General features: G+C 37.8%; 1 protein-coding gene across 1 annotated transcript in view; it reads right to left on the bottom strand.

Moving 5' to 3' along the window:
- Positions 1–24795, bottom strand: part of LOC137241500 (serine-rich adhesin for platelets) — a 759406-nt gene that overhangs the window by 2219 nt on the left and 732392 nt on the right. The window contains exons 19-20 of the mRNA XM_067769103.1: positions 8595–8760; positions 7860–8429 (exon numbers count right to left, since the gene is read on the bottom strand). Coding sequence (XP_067625204.1) covers positions 7860–8429; positions 8595–8760 — 736 coding nt within the window. The remainder of the gene's footprint in view (positions 1–7859; positions 8430–8594; positions 8761–24795) is intronic.

The raw sequence follows: 24795 nt of genomic DNA, 5'->3' as shown, positions 1-24795 counted from the left end.
TAAATAATATCTGAGATTTTTTTTACATGTATATACACATGCACTTAAACTTAATATGGACTGCGAAGTGCATAAAATTATTACTACTAAATTTCAGTGTGCATTATACAAAGTTGCAACTGGCATGTGTCTCTCCCTTTTATTTCCGCACTATTATCCATTTCAATGACAGAAAAGTGTGTGCGTCCACGATTTGAGAGGTGTGTGTCTCCGATATTAAGCACAACCCGTTTTGTAGCGAGTTATTTAACAACTGCCGCGAAAGTTCAATAAGTAGAGATAGATGGGTCTCCTAAATATTATCTAAGTGACGATAAGCGTAGGTTGTTGTTGTTGTTGTTGTTGTAGCAATGCTCGCCCCACCTAATAGCCGCGACCGATCACAAATTGTCATCAATATCCTCTAACGGGAGTCCAAGGAAACTTGCCGTTTCAACAGGGGTGGACCATAAAGAAAGGGGTGTTAGAGGCGTTGGTTCCACATTACAATTAAAGAGATGGTTGGTGTCATGTGGGGACACATTGCAAGCAGGGCATACATTTTGTATGTCGGGGTTGATTCTGGATAGGTAAGAGTTTAACCTGTTACAGTATCCAGAACGAAGTTGAGCAAGAGTGACACGCGTTTCCCTTTCTGGATATTTTTTTTCAAGTACTGGATTCACCGGGCAATTCCCGACATAAAGGTCCGACGCCTGACTATGGAGTTCACCAAGGACCTGCTTGTATTTTTCCGCTTCATACGGCTGGGTTCTCAAGTGCCGTATTTCCTCAAAATGCTTACGGAGATGACTCCTTAGGCCCCTAGGCGGTGCTGGTTCGTCAATCAGATGTCCGTTGGGATGCCCAGGTTTCTGGGTATTCAACAGAAACTGTTTGGTCAGCATCTCATTTCTCTCCCTGATGGGGAGTATTCTCGCCTCATTATGCAGATGGTGGTCTGGGGACATAAGAAGACAGCCCGTGGCGATTCTGAGAGCAGTATTTTGGCAGGCCTGTAGTTTCTTCCAGTGGGTGGTTTTTAGGCTTGGCGACCATATGGGTGACGCGTAGCACGTAATCGGCTGGCTAATTGCTTTGTATGTGGTCAAGAGCGTTTCTTTATCTTTTCCCCAGGTACTGCCAGCAAGGGATTTGAGGATTTTATTACGGCTCTGAATTCTTGGAACAATTGCGGTTGCGTGCGCACCAAAATGTAGATCCTGATCAAACGTCACACCCAAGATTTTGGGGTGTAGGACAGTCGGTAGCGTAGTGCCATCGACGTGGATGTTCAATATGGTCGACATTTGGGGCGTCCATGTTGTAAATAAGGTCGCGGAAGATTTAGTCGGTGACAATGCCCGGTTTCGCGAGGCGAAAAAACTGGAGAGATCAGGGAGATAGCCGTTTATTTTATTGCATAGCTCATCGATCTTTGGGCCTGGGCCTGTGGCCATTATTGTGCAGTCATCGGCGTAGGAAACGATTGTGACTCCTTCCGGTGGTGAAGGTAGCTTAGATATGTAGAAATTAAACAAAAGCGGGGATAGGACACCACCCTGTGGCACCCCTTGTTTAATTCTCCTTTGTTTTGATGTTTCGTTTCTGAATTGCACCGATGCCTGCCGACCACCCAGATAATTTGCGGTCCACCTTTTAAGACATGGGGGAAGGGTGGACCCTTCCAGGTCTTGCAGTAACGAGCCATGGTTGACCGTATCAAAAGCTTTTGATAGGTCTAACGCTACGAGTACTGTTCTATGGTGGGGATATTGATTCAAACCGCAATTTATCTGGGTGCTAATGACATTTAGCGCGGAGGTAGTGCTATGGAGTTTTCTGAAGCCATGCTGATGAGGGGCTAGCTGCAAATGTGCTTGGAAATAAGGGAGCAAAATGGCTTCAAGCGTCTTTGCCACTGGCGATAGGAGAGATATCGGACGATATGACTCACCTACGTTAGCTGGTTTCCCAGGCTTTAGTAGCGGGACCACCTTGGCCATTTTCCATTTCTCGGGTATGACAAAGGTGGAAAGAGACAGGTTGAAGACATGCGCTAAATATTTGAAACCCTCTTTCCCTAGGTTTTTAAGCATCGGCATGGCTATGCCGTCTGGGCCCACTGCTTTGGATGGTTTAGCGCGACCAATGGCGTCCTCAACCTCTCTAGCGGTGATGGTAATTGGTGACGCGCTGAGTTTGTGTTTATGTGCGTGTCTATTGGCTCGCCGTCTATCTTTGTCGACCGTAGGATGCATTATATATTGTCGGCAGAAAGCGCTCGCGCATTTTTTCGCATCCGACAGCACCTTATCGCCAAAGGCGATGGAAACTTTGTCTTTGTGCTTAGTCGGATTCGATAGGGACTTTACGGTGGACCAAAGTTTACCTACACCGGTAGAGAGGTTACAACCTCTTAGGTGCAATTCCCATTTCGCCCGCTTGTGTTCGTCCACAAGCAATCTGATGCGTTGGTTTATATCCCTTATTTGGGGGTCGCCTGGATCAAGCTGTCTTATAAGGTCGCGTTCCCTCGCTAAGCTCGCGGCCTCCGCCGGGAAGTGGGGCCGGATTTCGGGAATTCTCCCGGCGGGAATGAAATGTGCCGAGGCGGATTCAATGACCTTACGGAAGGCACGCTCCCCTTGGCGGGCATCAGTCGGGATAGGGAGGGCATCAAAGCTGCTGTCTGTTGCAGATTTATATTCTTCCCACTTTCCTTTTTTGAAGTTTATGAAAGTGCGTTTTTCGGTGACGATGAAGTCGGCGGTACGCTCGAACGAAATAAGTATGGGCAGGTGGTCGGATGCCAATGTTACCATCGGCTGCCAGTTGACGCAGTTTACGAGTTCTGCGCTCACGATTGAGATATCTGGCGAGCTATGACAGCTTCCTACCATACGTGTGGGGGCGTCTCCGTTTATTGTGCAGAACGTCGTTTCGTCTATTTGATCCGCCAACATCTCACCCCTACTATCCGCCCACAAGTTTGAATGCCATAGGTCGTGATGGGCATTAAAATCGCCTAAGATAATGCGATTGTTGCCAGTGAGTAAGGCCTCGATATTAGGGCGGTATCCACTGGGGCAACAGGTGACAGGAGGGATGTAGATGTTGATGATTTCTAGATTTGCATCGCCTGACCGGACAGATAGGCCTTGACGTTCTAAGACATTGTCACTACGGTCGATGCCAGGATCAAATATATGATATTGCACAGAGTGGTGTATAATAAACGCGAGGCCGCCTCCATTTCCGCTCTCGCGGTCTTTCCTGTGGACATTATAACCAGAGCAGGTCTGCAATGCAGATCTTGCTGTGAGTTTAGTCTCTTGAATCGCAGCAATGCGGATGTTGTGCCGCTTCATGAAATCGACTATCTCCGTAATCTTCCCAGTTAGTCCATTACAGTTGAACTGCAGAATTCTGAAGTGCATGAGGGGTGACGCCGCCACTCTAGGGGTAAGTGAGGGGTGACTACGCCTAGGTTGTGGAAGGCCAGGACGCAATTGCTGTTGTGGCCTTGGGACTGGGCGCCCTTGGGCAAGCATTGGGGTACCCGGATGATTTCGGTTTGCGACCTGGCAACATGGCGCGATGAAACCCGTCGGGGGTTGCCGTCGCGGAGACCAGAACATCTAGGAAAGTGGCACCACCCAAGGCAGGAGCTGCATTGAGCGGATGTCGCAAACCTATATATTCTGTGCTGGCAGACGGTGCAAACGGAGGCAGGGACTAAGAGTCTGTTTCCCTGACCTGCACGATTGCTGCCAGAAAAGAGGGGGGGAGAAGAAGACAGGGGCAGGGGCTGATGCTCAGCATTGCAACTAGCTCTACTACGAAGGTAGTAGTTATGAGTGGTATCAGCTGTTTGAGTTGTTGGCGCCGTGGGGCGCGAGCAGCAGCAGGTACTTGTTGTGGCTTGCTGAGCAGCGAAGCTGCTGGAAGGTAGTGGGGATACGCTTAGGCGTAGACTACGGGACGCCCTTGGGCGTGAGCAGCAAGGAGCCACAAAAGATTTATAAAAGTTGCGTGGACGTCGGGTTTTGGGATCAAGCCCAGAACAACCTGTCCGATGCAACCATCCCTTGCACGAGACACACTGAACAGAGTATGACCGTCCTAAAAAGATTCTTTTCTGGCAAATGCAGCAAAACCATTTCTCATGACCGGGGTCAGGAGACGGACCCGGATTGGGTTCGATACCTTCCCGGAGTAAGAGAATATGTAGCAGTCTTGCTGCAAGGAGCTGCTGGGAGGATGACAATTTGTGGGAGGGACGAAACAAATTAAATGGGGTCACACTGAAATGACAGTCCTTGGTCGGGAAAAATCCCGAGTCGCTCCGGTACATAGAACCGACTGCCTTGGGAAATTTCTAAAAATGTGAGTCCTAGCATAACCCGATTAATGTTCAGTTGGTCTTATATATGACTACCAATTATTGACGCGACCAACACTTTTATTTAATTGTGTGATCAACGCCCTAGATTAATGAGGAGTGTGACGACTAGTACCTAGGACCTACCTAATTATTTTCTAGCTTTTAGTGTTATTATTACTTCATGTAAGTATTGTTTTCAATAAAACCGTTTAACTTAAAAAAAATTTAATTATTATTTTATATTAATTATATTAATTAATAATTATTTTATTTTCAAGTTTTTAGTCTTTATTTAATTGCCTATTATTTCTCATTCTATTTAGTTCATTTAGTGACTCATTATTACAAGGACTCTTTCCTAACAATTTGTTACAATCTAAGTCCTCAATATATAATCCTTTCAAAGACTTTACTCGACTCAGCGTCTCTCCTCCAACTCCAAAATTTTTAATGTCACTTCTACCGCAATATATATTGTAACAATTTTACTGCAATTCTCTTATTTGTAACCTTCTACTAACGTTCGAATCACTAAACTGTTAAATTCAATAATGCAAAATGGCCTTTATTAAAGTATTTCACAATAAATACTTATATTTCGCAACTGATTGATAGCTTGCTTAAATCAAACTGATTCTCGTGCCTCTACTGTTGCTGCCTTTTATACTCTGTGATTTCCCGTTCGCATACTTCTAGGCGCCCCCATTTCTAGAATTTACTAGTTAGTTATCAGCTATAAAATTACTATGTTTATAGCTTCTCATATGCGCGTGTATTTGTGAGTGATACTTGCACAAACCATTGCCTGCTTTTGGGAGCATCTCAGATATATGCATGTGCGGCACCTAGCGGCGATTTTTTCTTATTATTGCATTGTCATCGGGTTCTGAACTATATTCCATGTTTCAAGCTTGTAGCTTATCGGGAAGTTATTAAATTTCAATTACAAAAAAATGTGCTGTCCAGCCTGTTACGTCAACCTAAATAAAACCGTTAAAAAAAAAAGAGCCGACTCTTCTTAGCTGTTATGAGAACCAAAATTCGATTCTTTTTTTTCAATATGTAAACATTCTTGATGACGGTATTGACGAAGTTGACTATGTATAGGCACAGTGTGTGAGATTGATATGCTGTATAGGGGATTGCAAGCGTAGGCGTAGTATCGCATTGTAGCGTAATGTGAGAACACGATATTTTAGAGCTGATATGGGCGAAATCAGACAAAACGCAAACCAAGACAAGTAAAGTAAAGTTAAACAGAAAAGAAAAGAAGCAAAGATAAATAAATTTAAGGAACGCAGTAGAAAGGGAAAAAGAAAAGTAAGGGCAAGGATCAGTTATCGGTTTGTTATCGATGGGTTATTGGCGTGTAATCCATCGACTACAACTTTTTCAATTTAAGTTCAGAAAATTACAATTTAAGTTCAGAAAGTTAAAATTGAAATTTATATTTCCTATTTGAAGTTCAGAAAATTACAATTGAAGTTCAAAAAATTATAATTGAAGTTCATTTGAAAATTATGAATTTCAACTGTAATTTTCTGAACTTCAATTGACATTTGTGAACTTCAATTGCAATTTAGTAAGCTTTAATTGAAATTTCTGAACTTCAATTGTAATTTTCTGAACTTCAATTGTAATTTTCTGAACTTCGATTGCAACTTTCTGAACTAAAACTGAAAAAGGTGTAGTTATCGGCGTATTATAGTGTGTTATCGTAACAATTCACGCCCGCTATCTCTGTTGCGCGATAACTGCCGGCAGTGATCGATGAATTGTCGATTTTTTACGAAATATCGGCGTGTTATCGAACATTTTCCGAGTCATAATCGAAGAAATATCCATTATTTATCGGAAATCTCTCGATTTGTGTTCGAAAAGTTATCGACTCATAATCAAAAAGTAATCGGTTAGTTATCAAAAGTGATTGAAATGTTATAGAAAAGTTATATAAGATCGCGGGTTTGAATTGAGCTTAAGGCATAACAATAATTATTTTAGCATTATTTTTGTTATGATAAATTTTTTCTTAATTGAAAAAATTATTAAATTAGAATAGAAGAAAGAAAAAATTTGTTAGGCCTTGAGCTCGACTCGAACCCGCGATCTGACAAATCAGTAGGCCGATATAACAACAAAAATCGAAAAGTTATATATTTGATATCGATTTAAAGATACCACCGTGGTGTGATGGTAGCGTGCTCCGCCTACCACACCGTATGCCCTGGGTTCAAACCCCGGGCAAGGCAACATCAAAATTTTAGAAATAAGATTTTTGGCAAGCCCTCCGGGTGTATTTCTGCCATGAAAAGCTCTCAGTGAAAACTCATCTGCCTCGCAGATGCCGTTCGAAGTCGTCATAAAACATGTAGGTCCCGTCCGGCCAATTTGTAGGGAAAATCAAGAGGAGCACGACGCAAATTGGAAGAGAAGCTCGGCCTTAGATCTCTTCGGAGGTTATCGCGCCTTACATTTATTTTATTTATTTTAAAGAAACCCATATAACTACAATATAAAATCGATGATACATCTGCAATCCGTCTGATTGTAGGGTCATGACGGGTATTTTGACTGGAAGCTGTCTTCTGGCGTCACATGCCTTTAAATTAGGGTTGGTCAGTGATAGCAGATGAAAGAAGTGCAGGTTGGAGGAGGAAACGACCGAGCACGTTATAAAAACGGCTGTCAGATCGAGAAACACCAAGTGGCATAGGTCAAGAGGTCCAAGAGGACGGAATTATTTTATTAAAAAAACTTCTGGTAACACTGCGAACTCATTCAGTCTATGCTAGATCCTCATGGACCGGCCAGTTCAACCCAAGCTAAACTGTAACTCATTAATAGCAAGCCCATAAGAAACACTCTGTTTGTGTAAAATCGTCATTATGTTTTATTTTATTAATTCGAGGATACATAGTTCGGCTCTTCGACTATTACCTACACTACCGGGATTCTATGTAGAAGGTGCGTTCAGAACTGGGAAGTCATGGATCATACAATGTCACTGTAAGTTGTAATGGAATGGAGGCAGTTTAAAAACAAACTGCAAACCGTTGCATAGTTTTAGGCGCAAATTTGTCATATGCTCAGGTACTAGAAAAGTGTGGCTAATGCGGACAGAACTGCGATAGATATTTTGCTAAAAACTGAAATAGTAAAATTAACCTACGTAATTATATTAGACATTTTATATGTTCGGGTTTTAACAATAGACAGTTTTAAAGTTCGAGGAGCACATGCTGTCAAAGATGCAACACCATCAGCTCAATCAGAATTCGGAAGGACTTTTTCGCGTCACCCCAAAGGTTTTTAGGTGTGTAAACGATATTTCTAGCCATTTGCTGGATAAGTATTCCTGAAAAACCCTAGAGTAGTAGAAATCCTAACCAGCGAAGTTATCCCCGACTTAGTAAGGGACAAAAATGTTTTTTGCAAAGATATTTTTCTGAACCAACGAAAATATTTACATAAAATATACATTATCCATTCTTACCTGGTGCCGCTACACCCTGTAGTATATCTAAAGTCTGTAAACCGACAAATTCCGTCTTCGCTGCTGTTGACCCATGTAACTGTCGTCTATTCAAGCTGCCTGTCATGCTGCCGAGTGTCATGCCTGCACCATAAGCATCATAATAACCCATACCACCTGTGGTGACCACAACTCCACCACCACCGCCTACCAAACTCGTTGAAGTTATCGTAGCAGCATTACTACCAGCACCATCACCACCACTGCTACTGGCACCTAATATATTGCAACATCTGGTTGCTGGTGAGGTCATCGCTGCGGTGGACGTCTCTTGCAGACAAGCGACATGTGTTGGCAGCTTACGCTTCAGACTTACAGCCTTCAAGAACGTTTTTACACCACCACCGCCGCCGCCCATTGTCGCTGCCGACTTGGTTGACAGTAGATGACAATGTTGTTTTGCGGTGGGTAAAATTGTGAGTGGCAGCTGTACGCCAGTTGGGATGTCCAGCTGTTGGGGTGGAGGCGGTGCTAAAAGTGTTTTGGGTGCGCCGCTTTCATTTTCCTTCTCTTTTTCTTGACTTGAGTAAACTGTGTGAAAGAGAGAAAAACAAGAAAGGCAATATGTGGTAACAATATTAAATACTTCCTAGTTTTTTTTTTTTTTCAAAATCAACGTGACGTTAAATAAAAGCTTATTCTTATAATTCAGAACTTGTTGTAGCAGGAAAATTATTATATGTAATATGTACTTACAACTAAGCGGACTATTTATGGACCCTGTACAGCAGTTGTCATCCAAGCTCGTTTTACTCGAGCTGAGTTTCGTTTTCAGTGTCCCACTGCAGCTATTGCTGCCATTTGTTGGCATCCGTAGACTGTCCTCCGCTTTTATAACAAAGCAGTACAGAATGCAAAAACCCTGGAAAGAAAAAAAAAACCATACGTTAATGGTGTGTGTTTAAGAGAAGCAAAACAATTTTCCATTTCCTAAACTTAGATTCATAAGATTTGCTGATACTTTCTGAAAAAATACGTGAGTATCAAAGATTCGTGAAGGTCAACGTGTGAATAGAATGAGGGCGTCCGGTGCTGTAAAGTGTCGAAGATCATTAGGAGGTCTTAAAACCTAAGACTAACAAAGTTACTCCTAGCATTAAAAAGAGTTGACTGTAAACTCATGACGGGTATTTTGACTTGACATTGCCTTCTGTCGTCACATGCCTTTAAATAAAGCTTGGTTGGCCCGTGCCTTGCGCTTGCCAGATCCTAGAAAGTTTCTAGTATTTGGCAAGAGGTCGAAGTTGTTTTATAACATCGGTCCTGGTTTTTGTTGAGTTTTTCAGTTTGGTCATTAAATTAAACTTCTGGTAACACTACGGCTATTGTTATATTTTCGGCTTATATAGAGAATCGATAGCTTTTCAGCAAAATTTCGGTAACTTTTTGATAACGAATTGAGAGCACGAGGGTAACAAATTGGTAATACTGAGGTGACAAAACGATAATTTTCGATATCAAATCTATGATAAAAAAATTAATAACGTTTCGATAAAAAATCTATAACTCGCGCATATTCGTCAATTCGTCATTTTGAAAACAAAATGCTAACACGCTGCTCTGTTTCCGTTCCTAATTTGGGTTCAAATTCTAATCTTTATTTTTTCTTGTTTTTTTCGTTTTTCCTTTCTTTGCCTTGCTTAGTCTGATTTAGCTCATTCGAAATGACTTCGAAAAAATTACAGAAAGGATCCAAAAATTTTCTCTGACTTGCATCGAAATTGCTTCAAAATAATCCTTAAAATGGCTCGGAAATTTTTCTGAAGTAAATGTTCTCGAAACAGTTTCGGCCCAAAATGGATCAAAAATATACGATACGAATGAAAAAAAGCTGTCACTTAGCTTCATATTAGTTGATATGCATGCGCATGTATTTTTCAATCAAAGCAGGCTATAGACTCCGGTACCATTAGGTCCATTTAGCTAAAATCATAGAATGTCGTACAGTGTTTCCGTGAAGTGGACCGATCTATAAAAAAAAACATATGACGCGATGTGATTATATGCCGCCATATGAGTGAACAATGTACGTAGGTATCTTCTATCTAGATGTATATATGAAGTGTAAAGAGATCGTTTTATAGCTCCTCATTTTTCGATTGGATTTTGAGCGACCTTGCCATTCCTTCAGTATCATCTACTAACCTTAGAATGCAAATACCATCACCGTAGAGATCATGATCTTTTTCTATTCGCCATCTAACATAGTGTGATGTAAATGTTGGCATTATTCAGGGTATGGAACCTTCCTATGATCTAGCACTTTAACTTAGGACTAGGGTTTAAATGTCACATTCCAACGTTCTTCAAAATCTTGTTAATATGATAGTACAGCGACAACAGATGCCAGTTTTAAAGAAATAAAGTATGCGGTGAAAAAACTTGTAGGAACAGCTAAAACGCTAATTGCAGTGAGGGATTCAGTGCTTAAGCTAGAAAGTGAAGCAAATCGCTTGAAATAACAAATCTTCATAATAATATACACACGTCGATATCCAGCGGGATGCTTTAAGTCTCAATCAACAGAGCTTTTATAATACACGGAAAACATAGGTACTTAATACCATGAGAATATGAGTCTATCCATACACATCTAAATATGTATATTCATTACCAAAATCTCCAAAGCTTAGATAGCACAATCACAAATTAGTAATTAAAAGAAGCTTTGAGGTGCAATAAATACAATTTTGTAAAATCATTATAATTAACTGCCGAATAAACATACATAAATAGTTCAAAATCGCAAACTAATCCTTATAACTTGTCGTTGTAGCTAAATGTGAAATGTGATGGTATTTAGGATATATATTTGTATTTCAGACATTCGAAATTTGTATTTGTGCAATTTTGTATTAACCTTAACTTTTAACGTTCGAATGGCTGAACTGTTGAATAAATAAGCCAAATATTTAGTATAGCAAAATGTTCTTCATTTACAACACTACTATGGTAGTAGTACTTCAGAATTAAATTACTCGGGTACTTCACTAACAACGTTTTAAAGTCAAACTGACTTACTATCCATGGACAGCGCCGTTTTTAAAACCTCCTTAACCTTGTTCGCATATTTTTCCCAGGCTTTAGACTTTTTCCTAACAGCCTTCTCGAATAGTTGGTTATTGACTTCTAGTTTCTGTATCTCATATCGGATTTGGCTACATACATGTATATTTGCCGTTTATATAATGTTATATGCGCTCTTTATTGCTGTGTGCATCTCTGCATCTCATATTCACTGCTGCCTTCAATGTATGTATATATGTGAATAATATTCGATGTTTTGCTGTGTGACTGTTTTCTTCCCATTTTCTTGCCTTGCTATTGTTGTTCAGCATTTATAACTAGTGGCATAGTGACGTATCGGAACTGCTACTTTTCGCCACAATATGAAATATGTCGTGTGCCGTATGAGTAACATTTTGAACTGAACAAAATATCGAAATAACATAATAGAAAGGTCGTAACCTAGAAAGTTTATTGAGCAGTACGAACCTAGGCAACTACGTTGAAAAGGGGTATGCCAGCAGAATCTATAGTATAATGAAATTCTTGAAAACAAGGGCCTGTACACTGAAGATTTATTTGATAAAATTATGTAAGCTGGGAGCGTAGTAGACTATTTTTAGAATTGTCTGATTGGTTATGTGTACTCTTGATTCTTTGAAGAAATTTGAATATAACTACCTGCCTGTCATACCAAACATCACACGTTAATATTGCAAACACTCCTAGCGTATTTCTGCCTTGAAAAGCTTCTCAGTGAAAATTCATCTGCCACGTAGACTCCTCACCAATTTGTAGGGGAAATTAAAAAAAAGGGAGCACGATGCATTTTGGCAGAGAAACTCGGCCTAAATCTCTTCGGAGGTTAATCGCGCCAAGTATTTATTAAGTTAAATATCTTTGCGCACGGTATGGGGGGTATTGAAAATTTAAGCACAACGTAAGTGTAGCGTAGCGTAGTCATTGGAAGTGGTAGGCAATAAGGGGAAATACAGAATGTAAATGTCGTTACACTGTGGAACAATGTTCGTTGTGGCGTTGATATCAGCGAAATTAAACAGGAAATCAAGGCAAGGCAATGAAGAGAAGAAAAAAGGAAGTTTTGTAATAATTGTGCAATTGGCGAGGTACTAACTTGTTATCGATTTGTTACAAATTTTTTATGAATTTTATGGAAAGGTTATCAATGAGCTATTAATCTTTTATCGAGAAGTTATCGCGTTTTTATTGAAAAAGTATCTATATGTTAGCAAAGTGATTCGATTTGCTATGGAAAAGTTATCGATTTGTTATTGGGGTACTACCTAGCGGAGTGTTATCGAATTGCTGTCGAAGTAACATCCATTATTTATGGAAAAGTTATTAATTCTTTATCGAAAATATATCGATATTTTATCAAAAATTTATAGATTTACTATGAAAAAGTTACCGAATATTTATCGAAAAGCTATCGCAGTGTTATCAAAATGTTATCGATTCGGTGTCTCGAAATGTTGACAATTTGTTCTCAAACAGTTATTTATTTATTAGCCCCTCGAAAGCGAGCCTATTGAAACCAATAAAAAACCGATTACTGGGCGATAAAAAGCCGATATCAAACCGATAACTCGACGATAATACTTCGCCATCGATAACAAGCCGATTATAAAACAATAACTAGTCGATATCGGTTATTACGGAAATGAACCCGACGAAGCTCTGCTCAAAAATCTCGAAATTATTTCTTAATGGTAAAAGTTTATTATTTTAAACCACTTATTTTTCTATTTTTAAATACGCTTCACAACTTCATATGATGTAGCATGAAAATCCTAAATAAATAAACAAACAATTTTTAAACAAATTTTAATATTTGCGGCTTAAGTGCCTGCAGTTAAACTTCAATATAAATGTGACCTTAAATAATATTCGGCGCAATTGTGTACATACATATGGGCTTAATATCATGTATAGTGAAATTTAATATTTACAATGCACAATAATTATTGTTAGGCCTTGAGCGCGATTCGAACCCGCGATCTGAAATATATTTAGATATGTAATGTCAACTTTTCTGTGTGTGTTTTGTATGTGTATATATGCCCATGTGCATAAGTATTCGTTCAAACATGTAAAAAGGTACAACCGAAAATTGTGAGCATGTTTTTTGTTTAATATTTACACTAACCAATTATATTTACATTTATGTACATTAGGGTGGATCGATTTGTATAAGTTATGTCAAGTAGTCGATAAAATTACAATGAAAACTTCATTACATTATTACTTGCCCAGCCCAATTAAATAAGGCTTATATAAGGAATTATAATAATTCATTAGGTAGAGTATAACAACCTTATTATATACCAAGTAAAGTAAAGCTTATATCAGGTCTTATCATAAGATACTTTTTGCCTTATTGGAACCTTTTAAATGGGGCTTATAAGCCACCATAAATTAGGCTTAGGCTGTTTAAGTAAGATAATACATCGAGTACAATATCCTAATCATAAGGTTTATGAACCAAGTAGGGAACAGTATGGCATATTTTAACCTATTCCTATTGCACATATATAATCTGGCTTGCATAGGACTTATATTAAGACACTTCTGACTCTGGAATCCGCGAATCATCTTTATAATCACCTATTTCAAAACATTATTTAAGTATAGATTGTTAATCTGCCATCGAAAATTCATTTTCAGCTCCTACGTTCAAGTTACGGGACAAGTATAGTTTGGAAGTTTTTTTGTACAAGGTAGCTCCTCGACAGTAATTCGTCCAGCCCAAGAAAGGTTTATTAGCCATGAAAATATTCTCTTTAAACAATTTTTTACCAGATGTTGTTTGGAGTCGGCATATAACGTCAATGTGTAGTTAGGTTATATCTATCATGTATCCCGTTTAAGTTTGAGCAGCATTTATTTTTATTTTTATTCACCCTAAGAATATAAGGCTTATTTGTAGCGTAAATAAGCCTAAATAAAGTAAAGTGAATGACGAACTATATTTACCCAATTGTACGGTTTATCTATCAGACCTGAAACAGTATTCCTTATTCCATATAACCGCTTATGCACGTTTTTGCTGGGTAATGTTCAATACTCACCTACGCAGACTTATGTATATAAATTTATATACATATATGTGTGTATATAAGTATACTAGACTGGGTCGATTTATTAACAGATATCGCGCCATCGATTTTTCGATAGGTTTTGGGCTCAAGAAAAAAAGTTCCACTACGCATACCCAAAAAATTATTTTCGAGCCTGCGAAATTTCCTTTTTTATACTTTTTTTTGACTTTGATTTTTAGGGTTTTTTCATGAACTACTAAAAAAATTTTCATTTGATTGTAAAATTTCCATGTATACCCTGTCCGACCCAGAAATGCCCGCTAAAAACGTTGTCGATAACAGTTTTTTGAAAGAAAAAAACATTTTTATCTACAGCGTTTTTAGCGGCTAATTTTGGGTCGGACAGGGTGTACATATAAACATTTTTTAGTAGGTAATGAAAAAAACTTTAAAAATCAATGTCGAAAAAAAGTCAAAAAAATTAAATTTCGCAGGCTCGAAAATTATTTTGTTGAGTATGCTTAGTGGAACTATTTTTCCTGAGACCAAATCCTATCGAAAGATCGATGGCGCGATATCGGGTAATAAATCGACCCAGTCTAATATACATATGTACACCCATATATGTATATAAATTTATGTAAGTCTGCGTAGGTGAGTACTGAACATTACCCAGCAAAACCGTGCATAAGCGGTTGTATGGAATAAGGAATACTGTTTCAGACCTGATAGATAAACCTTAGAATTGGGTAAATATAGTTCGTCATTCGCTTTATTTTATTTACGCTTATTTACGCTACAAATAAGCCTTATATTCTTAGAGTGAATAAAAATAAAAACAAATGTTGCTCAAACTTAAACGGGATACATGATAGATATAACCTAACTGTCTTTTTATCTTTCCTACACATTGGCGTTATATGCCGATTCCAAACAACATCTGGTAAATGATATCTGGCAAAAAATTGTTTGAAGAGAATATTTTCATTGCTAATAAACCTTTCTTGGGCTGGACGAATTACTGTCGAGGAGCTACCTTGTACAAAAAAACTTCCAAACTATACTTGTCCCGTAACTTGAACGTAGGAGCTGAAAATGAATTTTCGATGACAGGTTACCAATCTATACTTAAATAATGTTTTGAAATAGGTGATTATAAAGATGAATCGCGGATTCCAGAGTCAGGAGGTGTCTTAATATACATAAGTCCTATGCACCGGATTATATATGCAATAGGAATAGGTTAAAATATGCCATACTACTCCCTACTTGGTTCATAAACCTTATTTCTTTCAGATAAACCTTAGGCCTGATGATATAAGTACAGAAAAATAAGTAGTATTATAAGGAATACGCCATACAACTTATATTCCTTATAGAATTAAGGCCTGATGGCATACACCTTTTGGCCATATGAAATTAGTGTTATATAAGGTTCAAACTTTTTTACTGGGTAGTTTATGCAAGCTTTTGTGTAAGTAGTGCTGTACTTATAGTATATTGATTTATTTCACATATATTTGTTTACTTTTGCTCTTGGCATAAATCTGAACAACGAAAAGTTCATAAATATTGGCAAAACTTAATGCCGTCAGATATGTTTACATACATTCGCCAAAAAAGTATCTTTTTCTATTAACTTACACAAAATCAGCGCTTACAAGCATGTGTTTGTATGTGAAAAGTGCTTTCGCATATGCTAAGAGGATTTTACACCCACTTACGGCGCCTTAAAGTAGGCAAGCAAATTTAATTCTACGAATATTTCAAGAGCGCGATTATTAAATTTTACCTAAAACACGTAAAACAGGCAAGTTCGAAGAAATCTGCATTCGTACCAATACACAATCGATCAAACGGTGATCAAAATATCATATATATATTATTTCTAATAGCTGTTTTTATGTACGGGTCCCTTTTTCGCTCTTATTTGGAATCCAAATCTGTAAATCAAGTTTTGATTGTAAAGATGGAAATTCGGGCTATTAGCGAACTTTGGGCAATTTTGGTCATAGTGCTTTTGTTTAGCTATATTTTATTAAAATAATTTGTTAAAAATAAACGATTGTGAGCGCACAAAGAAATCTATTTGTAGTATGGCACTATTGTGAATATTTGCACTGCATTACCGGCAGTTGCTACCATACACCAGATGGCAGCGCAAGCTGTAGATTTTAATTGATTGATAGAACAGCTGATTTCTGTTGATATTTGATAAGAGACTTTATATTGGTTGCGCAAGATGCACACGGGTATGGCTCGTATTTATAAATTTGTATTGGATTGTTGTTCGCATAGAAAGTAAAAATTGTCATTAAAACTTCTTTCCTAGAACTGGCTGGTAAACTTGCAAAAAGATTTAAAAATAAAAAAAATTTGCAAAAAAAAGTAAAATTCCTTGTACTGAAAGGTATATAAAGTTGTAACTGTAGAAAGGGTACAAAAACTAAAAAAAATATTCCTAAAATAAAATCAAAAGATATGATAATATGCTTAGAGCAATGATCACCTCGTTTGTTTCCTCTAACGTTTTTAGCTTTTGAGATATGATTCTTGGAATGAAAGTCACTCACACGCTAACTTTCGTAAACATCTTCAGGTCAAACGCAAGCCGGTCCCGGCGAAAGGTGTCGGTATGGTTGGTAGGGCTACCCAGTAATAGTAGATACAAATTATGTCAAATAGTCGATACAAATTATAATAGAAACTTCATTCCATGATTACCTTTCAATTGACAATCATGCCTACCACATTTATCGCCGATCAAAACTACCCACCGAGATTTTGCGCATTTCGCCGGCTCTAGTTATGCATAATACTCATAGCCGCTTCCGGAAAGTACATGGATCGAATTGTACATCTAGTAGTTTCTGTCCCTTGCAGAAGAAGAAAGCACACTACCAAGGAAGACACGAGTAACTCTGGCCCAACTTCGTTCTGGATACAGTAACAGGTTAAACTCTTATTGTCCAGAATCAACCCCGACATACGTAATGCATACCCTGCATGCGATGTATCCCCACATAACACCAACCATCTTCTCAATTGTAATGTGAAACCACCGCTACTAATACCAATCTCCCTCAGCCCCTGTTGAAATAGCCAGTTTCTTTGGACTCCCGTTAAAGGACTTTGATGACAATTTGTGAGTGGTTGTGCGCTTTGAATATGGCGAAGCACTGTTAACACAACAACAGTAGTGTCTCATAAGTTCCGATTAAAGTTTCTCTCTCCATAATTTTGTAAAAAACTTGACATAACTGTTTTTGGTTATGAAGATTTCGCAAATACTTTTTTTTTATAATTCACGTTTCAGAAAATTCAATTAAAAAAAGGCTTCCTATTTTTTCAGAATACAATTTTCAAGAATTTTTTTACCCTGTGATATTGAGAAAAAAATGGCCATATAATTGCATTTTAAATTTTTATATATATTTATATTTATATTTATTTATTTATTTACCAACGTAGTACAGAGCAGATATAGTGTTTTAGAAGTACTTCAACTAGGTTATTAAACATAAAACAGTGTAAATATGTATATTCTAACTTAAATCTAAATAACAAATTTAGAATACATCTAACCTTAACGAAAGAAAAGATAGTCAAGATCAAAGTGGGAAAAGGGGAAAGAAAAGAGAAGTAGGTATCTTAAACACCCTTACAATGTTTTTGCATTGTTTTGATACAGCTTTGAAGTACTTGAGTATTACATCCTTGTAGTTGAATCTATTTAGTCCAGCCTTCAATTCCATAATTTAACCGCGCTAATGAAAAATAGTCTAGATGAAGTTAAGTAATTATGCGATGGTACGACCACACTCTGATGTCTCAGTGATCTTACTGGTTTCAGCCTTTCGAATAAGTAATTTGGTGTCTTCCACAATAATAATTAGTATATGAAGATACAATCTTGGTGCCTAGATAATTTTCAAGGCTGCACCCAAGAATTTTCGTTCGCCAGGCAGATATGTGATCATATCTACCAATCCCGTAAACGTATCTCGTAGCATTGTTAAAGGCTACAGCAACTTTGTTGTATGACACTGAGTCCATTTTACCATATACTGTATCAGCGTACGTTATAAGTGGCATAATTAACTGCAGCACAAGTTTTCGCCTGGTTTCAACGGGTGTGAATGGGGCCGATACTCTTAACTTCCGTAATATGGCATAAACATTGGTAACTACCCTGTTGACATGGTCACTACAAGTAAGTTTACAGTTCACAATAAAACCTAGACTTTTTACTCTGTCAACAAATTTAAGTGGACTAGTTCCAATATACAACGCAGGAAGGTCAATATTATATACAACACTATGACATATAGGCAAGACATAAGACTTGGATGCATTCAAACACAACGAATTTTCACTAACCCAAAGAGAGATTGCAGACAGATCATTATTAATTTTGAAACATAAATCTTCAACAAGACCGATACGACTTGACAAATGTAACTGCATATCATCGGCATATGCATGAATATTGACATACTGGCACACATCAAAAATATCATTCACAAATAGACTAAACAGAAGTGGACCAAGGACCGACCCTTCCGGTACGCCAGCATACACAGGTTTAGACTGCGACAAAGAATTTCCTGATTTAACTTTCTGCGTTCTATCCTTAAGATAACTGCCAATAAGCTTGACTGAGCTATCCTCAAATCCGAAGTAATACTTCAGCTTCGTACATAGTAGCTTATGATTCACAGAATCAAATGCTTTGGAGAAATCTAGTAAACAAAGAAGTGTTAGGTCGCCAGTATCAAACCTAGTTCTTATATCATCCAATACTTTAACCATTGCTGTAGAGCAGCTGTGCTTTGGTCTGAAGCCAGATTGGAACGGACTGCGTAATTTATTTTGCTGGATAAAGTAAGAAATTTGTGCTGCCATAAAATTTTCACATACCTTCGAAAATGTATGCAGTATGCTGATAGGCCTATAATCATCTGCACATGCAGCATTTGTTTTTTTCGCAATAGAAAGAATAATTGCTTTCTTCCACAGCGTGGGAAAACATGAAGAGTTGAAGCAGAAATTTATGATGTGAGTAAGCGGACCTAGTATAAACTCCATTACGATCTTAATAAATCTTAGAGAGATTCCATCCTCCCCCAAATCATTCGATTTTATACTTAATAAAGACTTCGAAACATCAACCTGGCCAATTGTATCAAATTGAAATTTGTTATCAGAGCCGACATAGGAGGAGTAATCTTTTAGCAAGGCTGGAGCATTGACGTCATTGTTAGTGCTAACAAAAAATCATTTAGTTCATCCACATCTATTTCACACTTAGTAGTATCCTTGCCATGTATTTTAAACCTTTTTAAGTTTCTCCACAACTCCTTGGATGGAAGTGAGGGATCTAGCTTTGATTTACTGTACCTACACTTTACCTGCCTGATAATAGCTGTTGTTTAATTTCGCACTTTTTTGTATCGACACCAGGAAATATCTGTCCTATTTTTACGCCACTTACCATAATATTTTTGACGTTTCTTAATAGCCGATCGAACTCTCGAATTGTACCAGGGACACGAACTGTTAATAACACTTGCACAACGAATAGGCACATGCACATTAAACAATCTGGTCAAGTTATTATTAAGAAAATCTAACTTTGTATCAACCGTGTCAAGAAACCAACAGTCAGTCCAATCAACACCACATATATCGGAGTACAACGCATTAACGTTCAACGATTTAAAATCACGATACACAAACGTACAATCTAAATCAGAACGGTTCCTTTCAACATCTATAGTACAGAAAATCAATTCATGGTCAGAAACAAAGTTTTTTTGGTGTGAAATATAAAATAAATAAGTACTCAGTCCGATGAACCTTCGAGTAGTAGTAGTAGGCTGGGATTTGTTTTACAATTTTCGACGTGCTCCTTTTAATTTTCGTTACAAGTTAGCAGGACGGGACCTACATGTTTTACACCAACTCCACACGGTAACTGCAAGGCAGATAAGTTTTCACTATGAAGTTTTTCATGCCAGAAATACACTCGGAGTGTTGGCTAAATCACTGCCGAAAGCTAACGCCGCTTGGATAATTTTCTTTCAAATTAAAAAAACTTGTTTCTGAATTTTTGGTGTTGTATTGCCCGGAGTTGAACCCAAGATTTTCGGTGTAGTAGGCGGAGCACTCTACCGCCACACCACGGTTGCCTTTAATTCAATGATGTATAATACGGCATTACAGACACATTGACCACTTAAAATGTGTTTCAGAAGTTGGTTAAAAATTATTTCACAATTACATGTATTTTTACAAAATTTCTCGCATTTTACGAATAGTATAATTACTGAGTATTCAAAAAGTTCTCGCGATGAAACATAAAATTCAAAAAAAATTTAACTTAATGAAAGTTAAGGAAATTCAAGCTTAATATTCCTCATGCAATTATTCGTCAAAAGCTGACTTTATCATCTTATGAAGAACTAAATTAAGTTCGTTTCTTGCATTAAAATTGAATAAATTTTTTGGAGAAAAAAAAAAAAAAACAGAAGTTATATAACATAATTTTTTTCTAAGAAAACCTCTTTCATTTGAAGCTTTCCTTATTTACTTTTCCGCTATGCAATTTCCCCTGGGCCATTTGATAGTTACCGCAAAAGCATAAACGCACAAAAAAAGTTTTCATAATAAAACAAAAAAGGCAGCTATTGAAAAGGGTTGCCACATTTCCGCACTTCCTTCCGCTGTTAGTTGTAAAGTGTCGCGCATACAATGTGTATGAGTGTGTCTTTGTATCTGTGAGAGGATATGTATGCAAGTGTGTACGTGTAAGTGTTTGTGCTAAAGTTGAATCATATTTTCGCTAAGACTAAAGAATTTAGTAGAATAAATAGGTATATATATGCGCATATATTCAGTTATATGCAATGCTATAATTTAACTAGAAGAAAAATATGAAAGTATTAAAAAGCAGTAGAAAATAAAAATACCACGATTCTAGAGCACAAGACAAACAGCAGCCACAAAGTTCATTGACATTTTAACGCAAACTTGCATTCGCGCTTATAAACTTACTTAGAGAGATGCCTGCGTTAGTGCGCGTGATGTCACAGGTGTGTGTGTGATATCACAAGTGTGTATGTGATATCACAAGTGTGTGTATGATATCACAAGTGACTGCTTACTACACCTACATATACAAATATAGTATACAGTGCCATGAAAAATTACGCACATCCATCGATTTGTAAGAACAGTTTCGTTCAGCATAGCGTTAACGATGAAAGCGCATTTGATTGAGCCAACGATATGTTGAGAAGCAGCAAAAGTCACTCTTGGGGACCATCTAGAAGGATCCCACAGGAAAGTAAATATGACATCAAATTTATGCGCACCAAAAAGCAGCGCATGGCTCGGTGTATGTACGGTTGTGTATATGAAATTGAGTATGAAAGAAAATGCAGATGGTGAAATTAGAGTGAGCTGCAGTCAATGGCGTTGGAAATGAGTTCGCTGTCAAATGCATTGAAGTAATTTTGCCACGTATAGCTGAAGTAAAGAACGCATGCGCGTTAATCAAGAATTTAATTGTTACAGATATGTAAGAGAATGCTTTGATATGAATGTCATTCAAAGTTTAGATGAGACACCTTTTTTTGTATGAACAAAAAAAAATAAGACGTGTCAGAAACAACATCACGCAGACAGTCGTCTTATTATCTTTTTACGCTGCAGTAGTGTATCGCCCCATCCAATAAGTGCGATCACTCACAAATTGTGATCAATATACTCTAACGAGAGTCCTAGGAAACTTGCATTTTCATTAGAGTTGAGCCATACAGACGTGGTAGTTAGAGCACAATACATGTGGAACACACATTGTCTATGCCGGGGTTAATACTGGATAAGTAATAGTTTAACTTATAGTAGTTTCCAGACCGGGGTAATGCTAGTGTGATGCATGTGTCTCTCAGAAGGGGTTCGCCTGGTATTTCTTCGCATAAGACTTTCCGTACTCTAAATGGATGATGTCTGTTTTTGTTTTTGGGTCCAAAAATCTGAAATCTTGTGTGGCGGATTTTTTCATAATGCTTGCGGAGACCACCTTCTTGTATTCCTGGGAGGCAGATCCTCATTATGTTTCTGTTGGTTGCTCAGGTTTTTGAGTGTTCAACAAAAACTGATTTTTCTGCATTTCCTTTCTCTTCTTAATGTTTAGTATTTCCGCCTCACTGCATAGATGATGGCTCTGATGACATAAGTTAGCATCCCTAACAATTTTGAGCGCAGTATTTTGATAGGCCTGCAGCTTCATCCATTGTGTTTCCTTTAAAATCGGTGAACATATCGAATACGCGTAGAACACAAGCGTCTGGTCGATTGCTATGAGGATTTGTATGGCCTTGCTCCAAGTGCTCGCAGTGAGAGGATTTTGTTAAGGCTCTGAGCAATTACATCATCTAACTTCAGTCCTAGAAGGTTTGAATACCAGACAGTCTGTAGTGTTATACCATAGACGTGGATGTCCAATTTTGCTGACATTTGCTTTGTCCACATTGTAAATAATGTCACCGAGAACTTCTCGGTAATAATGCTAGCTTGCGCGAGGTGAAAAATTCCTCCTTTAATGCAAGAAAGAATACTGCTTTCACCATTTGTTTTAACTTGAATACAATTCCATTAGTTGTCTGAAGCCTGTCTATTTAATGATAGCTGATATCTAGCAGATTCTTCCCTTATTGATGGCATTATGAGTTCCGATTGTTGGTACTATAAGTTTTGCCTAGCGACAGCCCCTATATAATTCTCAGTCTGTTTTTTGCAGAATATTCGCATTTTTTTAGACCTTTCTTCGACGAGCGAAGAAGTGAGTGCTATTAGAGTTGCAGCCTTTGGTATGGCTGTTGGGAGCCTGACCTTGAGTTGGTGCGAAGTTTTATACCCGGGGACACTCGCAGGGCCCAGAACTCTAAACCACTTCAGACGAAGATACTCCTGCCCATCCACATATCTCTAACATAGTACATGACCTTGAAGATTGCCTGGAATACCGAACATACTCCTCAAGTGAAAAGTTTGGATCATGATTATTGCCATCAACATGATCATGATTATTGCCTTCCTAACCTAAACCCAGTTTATCAGCCATCAGCGAAAATTTTAAAATCATTGGAATTAGGAGCCTTAAGAAATTGAATAGTAAAGAATAACCTTAGTCAAATCAATTTCACCCCATATCACCATCCGCTATGTTCAATAATGCAGTTCGCCTGGAGGACATTTCCAAGTGTAAAGAAACAGGCAGTTACTTGTTCCTTAGCAAGTAGATTTCCTAGTCTACTGATTGAGAGCCTGTTCACCGAACGATGAAAAGCTGATAATTGGTCTGACCATGGAGGTTTATATTTATAGAAACGCTATAGGATAGAGAGAACCAACTTTACTGAAAACTTTTAAGCTGTTTTAAAACGCCATCAATGCTCTTAAAGTTGTCTACTCGTCACGCGACTTCCACAGTAGTTTTTTATCTTGGCCTACTTCAAGGTATTTAATTTAGGAAGGCAACTGATTTGTGACTCTCTTAAGTGAAGGTAGAAGAAGCCGATCCAAGTGAGGCAATAATCAATCACTATGTTATGGAATGCCCCTCCGCCTGACCTCCTGTGGAATTCCGCGCCAGAATTAATTAAATCCTGCTCTAACAACAATTATCCTACCGTATCGAAGAGTCAAACTGCAGATTTATTGAAAATGACATTTTCAGAAGTAACCTCTCTGCTAAAAAAGACGTACAGGGAGAATTTTTGCTTGGTAATAGCCTTTTCAATACGATCTACCTAATCACGAAGAGACACCTCATTTGAATTCGCCACCTGGTAGGAGTGGTGGCAGGACTGGGATATCGGGCGAGAGGTTAACGTCTACTTTCTAAGGCGAAGCCTAACGAGTCCATCTGAAGGACATCATACTGATGCGCCTTAAGCTTTTGGAACTAGTAGAGTCAATCTTAGCCACTTTAGTTACAAATTAAACATCGACGTGCCTGCGAGATTTTAGCTAATTAAAATAATGATGCGATTTTGAAGAATAAATATGTTTTGATTTAAAAGGCTCTTTTGTTTCAGGGTTTCCTGCCAGACACACCCACCATCAAAGTTGTCACCATTTCGCACAATTTAAAGCGTGGCATTTTTATATTACGTAGAAAATTTTCAAACTTAATCGAGCAGAAGGTTACGTACTGAATAAAAGAAAAATAATATAAAAAGTGCTTAAAAAAATAAGCAGAAAAATAAAGAAAATCGCACAGTGGGCAACAGCAAAAAAAAAAAAGAAATGCAAATTGTAATTTCTGCCACGCCGGCAATAATGCGCTCCTTCTTTACTACTTCCGTTCTAGCTTTTTTGCAATTTGCTACAAAATGCCAATTTCAATTGAAATTATTTGCAGACAACTCAAGAGACGTACACTACAAATTTATATATAAGTAAATACGTATACATAGATATAATGCAAATTTATATTGTCACATTTTTATGTAGCTCTCTGTATGTTTGTGTGTTATATTGGCTACAGTGTAGAGCAGAAAGCTGGTTGGGTGATCGTTATTGTTCATATCCGACACATAAAAATTTCAAAAATTTGCTAATTAAAATCCCGACAGGCATTACATGAATTTACTAAGGAGTGTTCTATTTTAAGTACGTGAATAGAAAAGTGCGTTAAATGTGTGAAAATGTTGAGGAAAACCTATTTAAATATTTGTTTCGCATTTGTCTGTGATTGCTTTCGTACTATAAGAGAATTAATTAATTTTTGGTCTAAGACAAAACACTTGCGTTTACTTAAC

Source organism: Eurosta solidaginis, chromosome 2 (assembly GCF_040869045.1).
Source record: "Eurosta solidaginis isolate ZX-2024a chromosome 2, ASM4086904v1, whole genome shotgun sequence".
In the NCBI taxonomy this organism is placed as follows: Eukaryota; Metazoa; Arthropoda; class Insecta; order Diptera; family Tephritidae; genus Eurosta; species Eurosta solidaginis.
This window is presented reverse-complemented; position numbering and strand designations above follow the sequence as displayed.